At 40.1% G+C, this 14,745-nt stretch overlaps 1 protein-coding gene and 1 long non-coding RNA gene across 5 annotated transcripts in view; one reads left to right on the forward strand and one right to left on the reverse strand.

Annotated features, from left to right (window-relative positions):
- Positions 1-1,359: 1,359 nt before the first annotated feature.
- Ccdc66 (coiled-coil domain containing 66) overlaps positions 1,360-14,745 on the forward strand; it is a 37,338-nt gene continuing 23,952 nt past the window's right edge. For 3 of the 4 annotated variants that reach the window (XM_048355772.1, XM_048355773.1, XM_048355774.1), the window contains exons 1-3: positions 1,360-1,459; positions 3,405-3,469; positions 4,122-4,147. In XM_048355772.1, coding sequence (XP_048211729.1) covers positions 1,449-1,459; positions 3,405-3,469; positions 4,122-4,147 — 102 coding nt within the window. In that variant the 5' untranslated portion in view covers positions 1,360-1,448. The remainder of the gene's footprint in view (positions 1,460-3,404; positions 3,470-4,121; positions 4,148-14,745) is intronic. The other variant, XM_048355775.1, reaches the window with a different exon arrangement.
- On the reverse strand, positions 9,742-12,034 carry LOC125358561. Its single transcript, XR_007212329.1, has 3 exons — positions 11,872-12,034; positions 11,365-11,653; positions 9,742-10,633 (listed from the first exon to the last, which is right to left on the reverse strand). It is a non-coding gene; the product is annotated as an uncharacterized LOC125358561 (long non-coding RNA).

Consider the following 14,745-nt stretch of genomic DNA (forward strand, 5'->3'; position numbering starts at 1 on the left):
TATCAGGGTCCGAGCACAGTAAGTCCAGCACACGAACAAAGCTTTATTGCAAGCACAAAAGTAAAAACTGACTAGCCAGGGACACAGTGCAGACTTGGGAGCTGACACTATGACCTCAAACAGTCCTCAAACTGGGTTAATATAGGCAAAAACCACAAGCAGGTGGCTGCAGATGGCTTAGTAAGGTACACGATAATAGTATAGGAAAATCTATATCTTGACAGTTAAAGGATAACACATTTAAAGTAAGATAATACATCTAGGCAGCTAATGGAGCTAATGGGTTACAATTTCAAAGTGAGATAATAACAAAAACTTAAGACTAGTATCTTCAAGCAAGGTATTGATAAGTGGGCACAACTTAAAAATAACATTTCCAAAGTAGGGTGCTCTTGATAAGCTTATCAAGATCAAGATCAAGCAAGAGGGCTGGGGATATGGCCTAGTGGCAAGAGTGCTTACCTCCTATACATGGAGCCCTGGGTTCGATTCCCCAACACCACATATATAGAAAACAGCCAGTAGGGGACATATATAGAAAATGGCCAGTAGGGGCGCTGTGGCTCAAGTGGCAGAGTGCTAGCCTCTGGCAAAAAGAAGCCAGGGAGAAGTGCTCAGGGCCCTGAGTCCAAAGCCCAGGACTGGCAAAAAAATAAAAATTAAAAAATAGATAAATAAAAATCAAGCAACCCTAAAACATTTCCTTCGTCCTTAAGCAGGTCTGGGAATAGAATGTCTCAGATACGTATTCCCCTAATTGGAGGGGCTGTTATCTGAAGGCCTATACAGCAGCTTGGCACTGGGCTACTCCATAGAAATATGCGTCCCTTCTTCAGTAGTAGACATAAGCGTACGTTTACGTACGTTTAGGTGTACGCCTGGCACACACACACACCTACATTTACTGAGCCATTTGTAATGACTGCTAAAGCATCTATCCTTAAGTAGTTATACAAAGGGGTTTTTAATTCAACCTAACACGTACAGTGCATCTTGATTAATGCCATTCCAACCTTCTCAATCTCTACAATGTATCAGGCTCACAGCAGGGCACACACCATGTGCTTCAAGTTTTGTGTTTTTTTTTAACTAAATCTCCCAAAGATAAAATATGGTACACCGAGTGTAAACGAAAGCATTTATAGTTTTTGTCCTCCCGGTTTTACCAACTCCACTCGAGGGGGAAGGTGTTTCTCTGAATGCCGCAACTACAACAAGCAACAGTAGGTCTCAACTTCCCGCTCTACCCGTTCTACCATGCTTCCGCTTCCGGGGCGGGCGAAGGACTCCCAGCGTCTCTGAACCCACCCACCAGCATCCTATACGCTGATTGGTCGACTCAACTAACTCGCCTGCTCTGCCCCATCCAATCGGAATAATGCTTGTTGAGCGGTGCCAGCAACCGAGGTACACAACAACGGCCCATAGAGAGAATAGGTGATCGGGCCATGAATTTGGGGTACGTGGGGCGCGGAGGGTGGTCGCGAGCGAGACAGGGTTGGCGCTTGGGGGTTTTCGCGAGGGACCTTCGGTGCCCGTGCCGCCGGGCCCAGCTCCAGCAGTGGAGCGGCAGGGGAGGGCGCTCGGTCTCCCCAACCCCGCGGGCCCCTTCTTCCCGGCTCCGCCAGGGAGCCGTCGGGAGCCGCTTTCTGTCACGTTAGTCGCCACTGATTAGCGGGAGGAGAGGGGCCGAGGAGTGGCGAGCTCAGCGACCTCTCGGGGAGGAGGCCGGCCCGCTCCTCAGTCACCTTGGCGCTGTCCGCGTTCATCCCCGGCGGGGTCAGCAGTGCCGGGCACTCAGGGTGCTCCCTCTACTGATGGGAGAAAATGCCCCTTGTCCCTGGGAACCGTTGCGCCCGACCTCACCCGTGACGTTCAGCAGATGAGTGAATGCGATGTTCTGGAATCCGGGTTTTCGTAGTAAATCGGTCTGCGCTCTAGCAAAGGGTAGAATTGAGAGTGGCTTCCTGCAAGACCTCTCTTTCTTTGGTTAAATTTGACCAACACATATAGGATCTGCCACGAGGAGACACTTGTAATTCATTCCTTCCGCTGTATTGCTTTACTTTTCTTTTCTTTTCTTTTTTTTTTTTTTTTTGTGCTGATACTGGGGTCTTGAATTCAGGACCCGGGCGTTGTCCCTTAGCTTTTCCGCGCATGGATGGCACACGACCACTCGAGCCAGCGTCACTTCTGCCTTTTGCTTGTTAATTGGGGATAAGAGTCTCACAGGCTTTCCTGCTTGGGCCGGCTTTGAACTGCGATTCGGATCTAAGCCGTCTGAATAGCTAGGATTACAGGTGTGAGCTACCTGCTCGCAGCCCAGTTGGTTGTGGTAAATAAATACTGAGGTAAAGTTCGTTTTCTCCTACCTGGGCCGCTTCTCCACTCAGACCTTTCCCAGCCCTTCTCCCTTGATGCTGGATTTTGTTTTCTCTTTTCAGCTTACTTTTGTCCTACTGTTACTGTTGGCACACTTTTTGTTTTTTACAATGTGGAATGCTATTTTTGTTTCAAGTATAATTTTTGTTTAGGATTATAACAAATGCACAAGTGTTGTTTGTAGTATGTACCATTTTTTATGCTCATACTTTTGGCATTGGATCCATCATAGTAGCCAAAGTGTATATTGTCATTATAGTAGCAAAAGAGTCACTAAATGTGAATATGTATTATTCAAAATGTTTCTTAAAAGTGGAGCTCTATACTCAAGAAGTAACTAACCTTTGTGACATTATTAACTAGTTTTTAGGATCCCACACACTGTTAATCAAATGGGATCATTGTGAATCCAATAAATGTTAGCTAGGTCAGCCTTGTTCTATTACCTAATGGAGGAGTTTTAGTAACAGCATTATTTTATTTTCAGTCTAGACCGAAAGTTAAAGGATAGTATGAAGCCACCTGTAATCCTACCTACTCAGGAGGCTGAGATCTAGAGGATCAAAGTTCAAAGCCAGCCCAGGCTGGAAAGTCCTTAAGACTCTTATTTCCAGTTAACCACTAGAAAACCGAAGTGGAGCTATGGCTCAGTGGTATGCTAGCCATGTGTGAAAAAGCTCAGGGACAGTGCCCAGGGATTCAGTTTAAGCTCCACAACCCCTCCACCCTACCCCTCCAAATAAACCAGATAGTATGACAATAGGATTGATTTATTGCTTACGAACTATAAAAATCAGATTGCATTTTTAAGATGACTGATGCTTGGATTATTGAAATGTTTTAAAGAAAAATTTTCTCCCTGTAGCTTTTTTTCTTGTGGATTGAAAAACATTTTAAATTAAAAGGCTATTCTGAGGTGTATAATATTCCGATATTTTCAAGGACTAGATATACTTTCAAGGTTCAGGCCATTTAAAACATTGCTTTTTTAAAATAATGACACACCTTCTTTTATATTGCAGAGATGGTTTAAAGTTGGAAACTGAACTGCTGCATGGAAAACCCAGGATAATATTGTCTCCATATGGTATGCTGTTACTGGAAATCTAAACTGTTAACTTCAAAATTCCTACATAGAATTTATGATATTTAGCAATATTGTTACTTGAAATAAAGGGTTATTTAAATACTTTGAAAAAGCTATTTTCTCCACGTCTTCAAATTCATTTTAGCCAAGCAAGGTCAAAAGACATCAGTGCTTTCTGCTGTCAATATTCAGATGAATAAAATTTAGTATTCTGATAGATTTCATGTATAATATTTATTGGTTCTCAATGTTTGCATATAGCAAGTATTCTAGTACTACCTAATAAAAATGCAGGTATTTTAGGTAATTAGGTTCTTTGCATCTAAAGAATATTTTGTTTGAGAAAATTATAGTGGTTGATAATGTCATTTTTAAATATTAGTTTGGAAACTCCATGTACTTTGATAGTTTTCCACACTATTTGTCTTGAGCCCTGCCCTCTGTTTATAGTTTTACCTGGGGACAATGGCTGAAAGAAATACTTGAATCACATTGTAAAATTTGGAACATGCAAGCAGGATTCCTAGTTAATGCTTTTGAGGTTAATGTTTTTTATCTTAACATTTTTAATACTAATTAAAATTTTCTCTTATGTTACTGCCCTACTATGCTTTTTGGTTGATAGTTTAGTAATTTTTGTTTTCTTTCGTAGAACATAAATCAAAAATTTCTGTGAAGGTAAGCCATATGACTTTGACCTGACTTGTTTTCAAACATAAATTGCACTTTTCAGCGGCTTGAAAGTAATTCTTGGGGAATGTCTTTGCTCTTTGGGGTTTGGAAGGATGCTAGAGTTACTCTTACCTTTTTTCAAGCTGGACTTTTCACAGAAATAACATCTTTTAGAAAGCACAAAAGAACCCTTTTCTCTACATCAGTGCTGTTCAATAGTTTTCTGTAAAAATGGAACAGTTCTAAAATCAGTACTGTCCAGTATAGTAGCCACTTAGTCATATGGAGATTTATCACTTAAAATGTGGCAAATATAACAGAGGGACTGCCTAATTTTATTTTTGAATTAAATATGATAACTAGTGCATGAAACGTTAAAAATAGTTATTCAGACCTAGGTCTTTTTTTATACTGGGTTCCACTTGCTTACACCTAAAAGAAAATATGGATCACAATTCTTCATTTTTTTAAACTTACTAAATAATGACTTTCCTGCTTTTTTTTGTTGCATAGTTCTTACAAACATTCATCTTTCTCCTTTAAAAGATTACACTGAGAGCCTGGTACCAGTGGCCCATGCCTGTAATCCTGCTACTTAGGAGGCTGAGATCTAAGGTATGGCTCAAAGCCAGCCCAGGCAGGAAAGTCCATGAAGCTGAAAGTGGAGCTGTGGCTCAAGTGGTAGAGCACTAGCCTTGACCAAAAGAAGCCCAGAGTCCCAGGTCTGGCACCAAAACAAGCAAACAAAAAATTACATTGAATTTAATTGATGATTTTCCTTTAGGAATGTATTGTGCCCTTTTTCTAGAAAACATATTACCACTTTATTTTCACAGTGTTGGGGATCCATTCCAGGTCCTTACATATAGTAGGCAAGCCCTCTACCACTGGAGCTATATCCTCAGCCCTTGAGCTTTGGAGATAGATAGGGTCTTGCCAAACAGTTAGGCTGGGCCTGAACTCTACATCCTCTCGTATCTGCCTCTAGGGTTGTAGCCATGCGTCACCATTCATGATCACTAGTTTTTGTGTATATTGCTACTTTCTCTTGATTTTTTTTCATTTCATTATTGTCAAAGTGATGTACAGAGAGTTACAGGCAGTGCGTATATTTCTTAGCCAACTTGTTACCTCTTCCCTCACCCTCTCCTCCCTTCCCCCGCCGATTTCTTTTTCCATCTTTTTCATTAAGAATATTTCATCATCTTTTTCTGTTTTTTGTAATTCACAATAATCTAGTTTTTCTTCACTGTTCAGTATCTCAATGACTTTCTTTGTGGATAGAATTCTATTTGGATGACAAATTTTCCTTTATTCTGAGCCCTTGATAGTTTTTCATTTAGTGTAAGTTTAATCAAGTTAGAAGACTTGCTTGAGTACCCAGAAGATTAACCATTTGATAAGAAGGTGGCTATCAAAGTAATTCCAAAAGCTACATATAAAAATGATTTCTCTCCATATATTTCTCTCCCCTTTAATATCTAATATTAGAATTTTTGATCTCCTAAGTGTTGTAATACTGTAGCTGTATGTAGTAGTAGTAATAATAGTAGCAAAAATGAGGCCCTGAATTTAGACTCCAGTAACATAATATAACATTAACATAATATTTTGGTAATGTATTTTGATTTGATAATGTTATTAAGTAGCAACTTTTTTTTTTTTTTTTTTGGCCAGTCCTGGGGCTTGGACTCAGGGCCTGAGCACTGTCCCTGGCTTCTTCCCGCTCAAGACTAGCACTCTGCCACCTGAGCCACAGCACCACTTCTGGCCGTTTTTCCATATATGTGGTGCTGGGGAATCGAACCCAGGGCCTCATGTATATGAGGCAAGCGCTCTTGCCACTAGGCCACATCCCCAGCCCCAGTAGCAACTTTTTTTTACCAACAACAATTCCCAAATTTTATTTCAAATAGCGAATATCCAGGTAGAATCAGAACAAGAAAAAAAATTTCCATATGTCCATGGGTAAACCAGAAGCATGGGAGACATTTGCCCTTTGGTTTTCTTTGGTCTGTTATCACAAAGCACCTGGGTGATTCCAGGACTACTGGGCTTTCAGCACTTGGACTGAAGGCATAAGCTTTAGTGTAGGCTTGTAACTCAAGAGTCTTCATGGCCAACCATGACACCGGTTAGAGAACTTCATGAGGAAGAGGCTGAGAAAGAAGGTCCCTGTTGTCATGTTTGGGGTTGTCAGGAAAGGAGAATCAAGACTTGAGATCCAAGGGTGACTTAGAAAGGGGGGCTTTCAGCAGAGGGAAGCATTATGTCCATAAAGTATGTATATTCTAGAAGCTTCCTTCTTTAGGTCAGCCAGAAAGGAGAAAACATTAGCAAATATTTTCAGTCAGTTATTGATCCTCTTCCTCCTCCTCCGCTTCCTCTTGTGGTTGTTTTTTGTTTTTGTTTTTGACAAGTCTCTCTATGTAGCCCAGGCTTTCCTTGAACTCTCTCTTCCTGTCTCAGTATCCCACGTGCTGGAATTGCAGGTGGGACCAACAGTTATTGACCTTCTTAAAGGTGGAGAGATGCATGAGACAATAGTCTACTGTCCATGAAATATCAGACAGCTCAGTGAACTTGCCTGAGATACTGTTTCATCTGAAAAATGGTCATCTTAGTTTTCACCTCAGACAGTCCAGTTAACATTAAGTTAGCTAATGTGTATGAAAGTGGTTTGTGTGCTGTAAAACGCAATGAGGTGATGTTAGCTTTGCACGGGCATTTTGTACCTTGAATAGTCTAGTAGACCAGAGTCCGTTGGCTTTCAGTTTTGGCTTTTGGGGCATGAATAAAATAATGGTTGACAGTAGTCATTGATTTCACTTGTCAAATGCCTGTCCTCTAGTGTGCAATTAGGAAAACACATTTGAGCTAAAAGGTCAGTGATGTATTTTTCATAAGTGAGGTTACAATTTTCTTAGGTTATTATATACTAATGACTAGGAATAAATAGCAGCTTCTAAAACTAACATAAGACAGTCTCAAAAATTAGTTGAAATGTGAAACATTCAAAAATTTGAAAGGTGGAATGCAGTCATAATGTTCAGTGCATATCCTATGAAACTATGAAAATTGAAGGGAGGACAGAGGTTGGGAGGGAAAAGGGAGAAAGATGAAAGGGGAGATATTAAGATGTATTGTACCTATAAACATCACTGAATGGTAACCTCTTTGTACAGCTACTTAAATTTAGAAAAAAAAAAAGTTGTCAGTTTTGATGGCTTTTCTTGTAGTCCTAGCTGCTTAGAAGGCTAAGACAGGAGAATTACCTGAGATTAGGAGTTCAAGACCAGCCTCAGCAACATAGTTGGACCTTGTCTCAAAAAAAAAAAAAAGAAAGAAAAGAAAACTTTGAGTATTAATATTTTAATGTTTTTGGCCACTATGTTAAACTAGGTTTCTTTTAAACTTTATTTAAATAGAATGGATATAATAGTTTTAAAGGAATTTACACTATTCTTGGAGTTAAAAACTGGGGGAAGATTGCACTGGTATTATATTGACTTAAAAGTGGAATTTAATTTTTTTTTCTGGTCCTGAGGCTCAAATTCTGAGCTGGTCTCTGTCTCTCAGCTTTTTGCTCAAGGCTAGCAATGAACCACTCAAGCACAGCAGCACTTCCAGCTTTTTCTGAATAGTTCATTGGAGATGAGTGTCTCATGAACTTTTCTGCCTAGTCAGGCTTTGAACTGCAATCCTCAGAACTCAGACTCCTGAGTAGCTAGGATTATAGGCGTGAGCCACTGATAGTTGGCCTAGAACACCAGTAGTTGTTTTTTGTTTGTTTTTAAGCAATGTGCTAGAACCTTATAACTGTTTTAGGATGAAATCTGCCTTACGGTAATTATCAATTACATTTTTCTAAAATGAAATGTAAGTTAAAATTCTTTAAAACAATTTATTTCTTTATTGTCAAAGTGATATACCGAGGGGTTACAGTTTCATATGTAAAGTAGTGTATACTTTTTTTGGTCTTTTCTTTTTTGGTACTGAGGATCGAACCCAGGACATTGCACTTGCTAGGCAAGTGCTTTGCCACTGAGCTACATCCCAGCCCTAGTATGTACATTTCTTATCCAACTTGTTGCCTCCTCCCTTATTTCCCCCTGCCTCCCCCCTCCCCATTTCTCTTCCTCCCCATGAGTTGTACAGTTGGTTTACAGCGTATAGTTTTGTAAATATTGCTGTCGCATTGGTTTGTCTTTTATCCTTTGTCTCTCCATTTTGATATTTCCCTTCCCTTCCCTAGTTCCAATACATGTATATACAATACCCAGGATACTAAAATCAGTTACAGTGATACCAGGGGTAAAACCACGGGGAAGAAAAGTTAAAATTCTTTACTTTGAAACCTCGGTGTATAATATTTAAGCTCCATTTTAAGTGGCAATAGACAATCCATTTTAAAAGATCTTTGTGTTTTACAAATGTAGGTGATGAAACTGAATTTATGAGAGTGATTTTAAGGTTCACAAGCAACCAAGTCAGACTCAGAAGGTTCTTTGACCAGTTTTCTTCTTGAACATATAGTAATTTTTTTTCTGTGTGTGCCACTACTAGGGCTTGAACTCAGGATTTAAGCAGTGCCCCCTTAGCTTTTTCACTCAAGCCTGACATGCTACCACCTGAATCACAAATCCAAATCTACATTTCTGGTGGTTAAAGGTCTCAGGACTTTCTTGCCAGGATTGGCTTCAAAGTGAGATCCTCATCTCTCAAGGCTCCTGAGTAGCTAGAATTACAGAGTGAGCCACCTGTGCCCAGTTGGACATATATTAAAATATGAACTTTAATAATTAGGGAGGTTTAAGGCTTATTTAATGATATGCAAAAATCTGAAACTAGTGACAGCATGTAAAGGTTTGCTTTCCAGACACAATAATGTCCTATGTCCATCTTAGGCGATGCAGAATTATAGCACTGTAGAATTTCATGACCACCCAACTTGGGCCAATGAAGAAGTGATTTCATGGCCCTCAGAGAAGGCAGACTGTATTCTCCTTTCATGAATATTTCTACATATGCAAATTGTGATATTCTAAAGGAAGTATATGTTAGTGCTAAGAAGCACATTTTACATTTGAAATTCTTTGGTTTCTCTGCAGAGCTTGGACCCATATAAATTGTGAAGTTAGAATAAAATACTTTGCATTGTAGTATTAAAAATATTGGTAGAATTCAAACTCGGCAAAAGAGAAACATTTAAAACACGTTCCACGAAAGAGTTTTATGACAAAAAGACCTTATTCAGTCAGTTAAAATGAATCTCACTCAGTTTTGGGGCAGGTTGCTTTTCATTGTTCAGTCACCTGAACATAATTGCTCTGTGTGTGTGTGGGGGGGGTGGTCCTTACGTGCAAGTTCTTGGTAGGAAACAGGTAAACAGTTTTTATCACATGATTCAGAATAGCAAATAATGTAAAACTCATGCAGCTTGAACTCAAGGTCTAGGTGCTATCTGTAAGCTTTTTGCTTAAGGCTAGCATTCTATTACTTGAGCCACTCACTGTTCCTCTTCTGGGTTTTTGGTAATTAATGGCAGATAAAAGTCTCATGGACTTTCTTGTTCAGGCAAACTTGGAACCATAATCCTTAAATTTCAGCCTCCTGAGTAGCTACAATTATAGGCATGAGCTACTGGTGCCCAGCTGTTAGTAAATCTTGATATGATAGTTCATCAATTTTTATGGCCTTCCTTCATTGTTCCTCTAGTTTTAAGCTGTAAAGTCTTTGAAATTGATCACATGCCAGATTATTGCCTTTAATTATTTGATAAATGTTTATAGAGCAATCTGTATGTGGCAAATTCTAGTGAAATTAGAAGTCCAGTTGGTAAACTAATAAGTACTTACGGTCATTGTAAAAGCCTAGTATGAACATGAGATTCCATTTTGTCTTTACTTGTTTTTCAGAGAAAACAAAACATAAGCAGAAAGTCTTTGCTTTCTACAAGGAGAGTTACCATTGGTCAGTTAAATAACTATAACATAAGTAGAAAAAAGCAAGTACTGTACAGAGTTATTAAAAAGAGAACATTGGAAAAAGCAGCTCATTCTGGTTTGGAGACACCTAGTAAATGCTTCATAAATGTGGTGAACTTTTAGTTAGCATTTAAAAGATGAAGAAGATACTTAAAGAAGTTGGGAATTATAAGATTAGAGAAAGTAGTAAGCAGAACATGGAATCATAAAATATAAGCTGAATGTGGGGAATAGTGTGTACTTCTGGGTGATGTGGAAATAAAGCTCAGGGAAGTGATGATGTGAAGAATTTCAGTGTATCCTCAAAGACTGAACTAATTTACTTGTAGGGAGCCATAAAAGGATTTTTAACAAGCAAGTAGGTATGATCCAGTTTATGTTTTTAGGACATATTGAACAGCAAAACTGGTTAATTGCCAACTGCAACAATTGAGGGAGAGTTTGATACACTACTGAACTTACTTAGCTAGTAGCTCAAGGAATGAAGATAGCAGACAATGAAAAGCTTTCCCAATATGTTAAGGGAATGCATTGAAATCGAGCAGATAAATTGCTTAGAAAACTGAAATGCCCAATTATTACCCAGAAAAGGCCATATATGTCAAAGGAAAGGCATATTTGGTATAGGTGGCAGTGGTTGGAGACTAACTGAGGTGATAGAATCCAGATGCTTAAGCATGTGCAGGCTACTTGAAACTGGCTGTTGGGTGGAAAGCCTGGCTCCAGGTTCCCAATCAGACTAGGCATGACCACTTGTCCCTATATGCCAAATAAAGAGACATGGCTAAAAATGGAGGAGACTAGAGGCATGGCTCAGTTGGTAGAGCACTTAGCCAATGAGCAAAAATATCAAGTACTGAATTCTGGTCTCAAGCAAGTTCTCTACCCTACCCTCTTCCTCTTCCATTTTTCTCACTCCACCTTCCCTTCATCTCTGGACCAAAGAAAAGAGACATGATGAAGGAACCGTAGGAAACACAGTATTTCAGTACATTGTCAGCCATCTGTGGGATGTACATCTTAGGGGATATATACATTTGCCTTAGGTATAGAACTGTGTGTAGTTTAAAACAATTCCATAGCTGGGTGCCGGTGGCTCACGCCTGTAATCCTAGCTACTGAGGAGGCTGAGATCTGAGGATCGTTGTTCAAAGCCAGGAAGAAAGTCTGTGAGACTCATCTACATTTAAGTGGTAGAGCACTAGCCTTGAGCACAAAGAGGCTCAGGGACAGCACCCAGGCCCAGAGTTCTAGTCCCAGGACTGGTTAAAAAAAAAGGCCCCTCCCAAAAACCAGTTTCATGTCATAGATGTGTTCACAGGTAGTTCAGAAGAGAATGGCTGAAGACAAAGGACTAGAGACAAAATGGAGAGGTCTAGGATGCCTGACTTTTATTCTACTCCCCATCAGTTTTGAATCCTTGTTAGGGGTAAATGGTTCCAGGCCAAAAGCATCTTTTAAGTACTATTTACCTGCTGATAATTTGCTTGATCCAGAATGTGATTTAAAAAAATCTAGAATGGGGCTGAGAATATGGCCTAGTGGCAAGAGTGCTTGCCTCATATACATGAAGCCCTGGGTTCGATTCCCCAGCACCACACATATATAGAAAATGGCCAGAAGTGGCGCTGTGGCTCAAGTGGCAGAGTGCTAGCCTTGAGCAAAAAGAAGCCAGGGACAGTGCTCAGGCCCTGAGTCCAAGCCCAGGACTGCCCCCCCCCCAAAAAAAAAATCTAGAGTGACTAGTGTTTAAAAATTGGAAAATTTCATGTAAAGTGTAGCTTTTAATTTTTTTTCTTGAAATATGAATGATCTTAACTAGGCTATGCTCCTGTTTTGACAACTAGGCTATGTTCAGTATAAGGTGGTGGCTTTGAGTACAGATAGTCTCCTTTAGATGGGAAAACTGCCTATTGTTCATCTCATATGGTCTAATTCATAGCAGGTATGATTTGTCAACCCTCGTTTGGACAAGTAGTTACATAAAACTAGTTGCAGGCATGAAAGAGTAAAAAGACCTATCTATCCTTTTTTTTTTTTTTTTTTTCAGTCCTGGGGCTTGAATCCATGGCTTGAGCACTGTCCCTGGCTTCTTTTTACTCAAGGCTAGCACTCTACCACTTGAGCCACAGCGCCACTTCCAGCCTTATCTGTTTATGTGGTGCTAAGGACTCGAACCCAGGGCTTCATGCATGCTAGGCAAGCACTCTACCACTAAGCCACATTCCCATCCCTAAAAAGATATTTTAGATTGAGATTTTCATATTATCAGAAAGCTAAAACCAACAAGGTGCTAGTGGTTCATTCTTATAATCCTAGCTACTCAGGAGGTTGAGATCTGAGAATCAGATTCAAAGCTAGTGTAGGCAACAACTGAAAAACAAAAAAGAACCGAGAGAGAGAGAGAGAGAGAAAGGACTGGTGCGTGGCACAAGCAGTAGAGTGCCAGCCATGTGTGAAAATGCTGAGTGAGACCAAGAGACCCAAGCTCTAGTAACTAAACAACAGACTTAAAGCCAAGATTAAACAGGGTAAAGAGAAGAAGATAATAAAGAGCTGATGCTTTGGGTTTGTTGTAGAAAGTAGGATTAATTATGATTGACTAGTTGGTTATATATTAGAGTTTCTTGAAGGAAGGAAATTTGGAAATGATAAACCAGATGAATATGTGTAGGGCATATACTCTACTCTTTGACCCCAGGGGTCTTGTCTTAACCTTTTGGGATGGGAGGCGGGGCAAAGAGTGCTGGAGATTAAACCTAGGGCTGTTCTCAGTCAAGTTCTCTATCCTACCCTCTTCCTCTTCCCTTTTGCTCTCTCCACCTTCCCTTGTTTAATCATTTATATCCTCAACACTTTTATGATAGGGCGAGTACCCTAAAAGCAACAGTTAATATTAAGTTAAATTAATTGAGTGATGATTGAGTTGTTTTAGTTGAGTTTACAAAAATGTACAGTGGATTTAATGGAGGACAAAGGTAATAGGTAAACTATAGTAGTGGTCACTAAAACCCAAATTTAGGCTTGTGCTTATGTGAAGATGAGAAAGATACAATTGATATTTCCTATTAAGCTAATGAGGATCTTTAAGGATAAAGATCTAAGATGACTCCATGGTTACTAGCCTGAGATTAGAACAATATCGCCATAGAAAGGAAATATTGTAGAAAAGGGAGCTACTTTGAGAGCAAGAGATAAAGAGCTGAGTATCTCCCATGTAGTGGGTACTGAGGACAGGTCTAGAGTGAACAAAGAGACAATCTGCCCTGTGGAGTTTATATTAGGAAGGTGTGGTGCAGGCACTAAGCTAAATAGATGCTGAGGAGCTGACAAGAGACACGAAAGGGAAGAAGTGTGGCCACTTTAAGGGCTTAGCAGCACCAGAGACAGGTTGCTAGACAAGGCAGGAAACTATATAGAACAAGCGGTTACATTAGCCCCCACTGAGTGTGAGATACTTGAGCAGTTGGAAAGAGGTAAAGGAATGACCTGTATAAAATCTGGAGAAGCTGGGCACCGGTGGCTCCTGCCTGTAATCCTAACTACTCAGGAGGCTGAGATCTGAGGAACACGGTTCAAAGCCAGCCCAGGCAGGAAAATCCATGAGACTCTTACCTCCAATTAATCACCAGAAAACCAGAAGTGGCACTGTGGCTCAAGTGGTAGAGTGCTAGCCTTGAGGTGAAGAGCTCAGGAACAACTCCCAGACCCAGAGTTCAAGCCCTATGACCAACTAAAAAATAAATAAAATCTTAGGAGTAGGGATTGACTAGTGCTAAGTCCATGTCGAGTTTAAAAAAAACAAAGTCAAAAACTCAAGTACTGGAAGCTGATAGAAAAATGAAGTTATATGTGAACAGATGAAGAGGCAGAGTGGCAGGGAGAAAGAGATAAAGATCAATAGGGCTTTTTTTTTCTTTCTTTGCCAGTCCTGGGGCTTGAACTCAGGGCCTGAGCATTGTTCTTAGCTTCTTTTTGCTCAACGCTAGCACTCTACCACTTGAGCCACAGCACCACTTCTGGCCTTTTCTATATATATGGTGCTGAGGAATCAAACCCAGGGCTTCATGTATACGAGGCAAGCACTCTACCACTAGGCCATATCCCCAGCCTCAGGGCTTTTTAGATCACCATGAGTTCAACTTTCCCCATTCATCACCTTTTAAATTTTAATTTTATTGTAAAAGTGTTGTACTGAGGGGTTACAGTTACATAAGTAAGGCAACAAGTACATTTCTTGTGGAACATTGTCACCCCCTCTCTTGTCTTTCTCTCCCTTCTCCCCAACTCTCCCCTCCCAACTTGTAAAGCTCATCTGCAGTGTAGTATCTTGTGAGTATTACCATTGCATTGGTTCACCTTTTGTCTCACCATTTTGTTATTCCCCTTCCCCAAATCAGATAGGCATATATACAAGACACAGGGTACCAAAATAAGTTCAACTTTGTCTCCAAGTAAGGTACAAACTATTAGAGGCTTTTGAAGGTAGAACATAATCCGGCTTATGTAGTATGGTAATCACTGTGGCTTCCATATTGAAAATAAACTGGCAAGCAAGAGTAGAAACAGCCATACCAGTTAGAACTTTTTGTAGTAATTCAGGTGAGAGCTCAGTAT

The sequence above is a fragment of the Perognathus longimembris genome, chromosome 10 (genome assembly GCF_023159225.1).
Source record: "Perognathus longimembris pacificus isolate PPM17 chromosome 10, ASM2315922v1, whole genome shotgun sequence".
Lineage (NCBI taxonomy): Eukaryota > Metazoa > Chordata > Mammalia > Rodentia > Heteromyidae > Perognathus > Perognathus longimembris.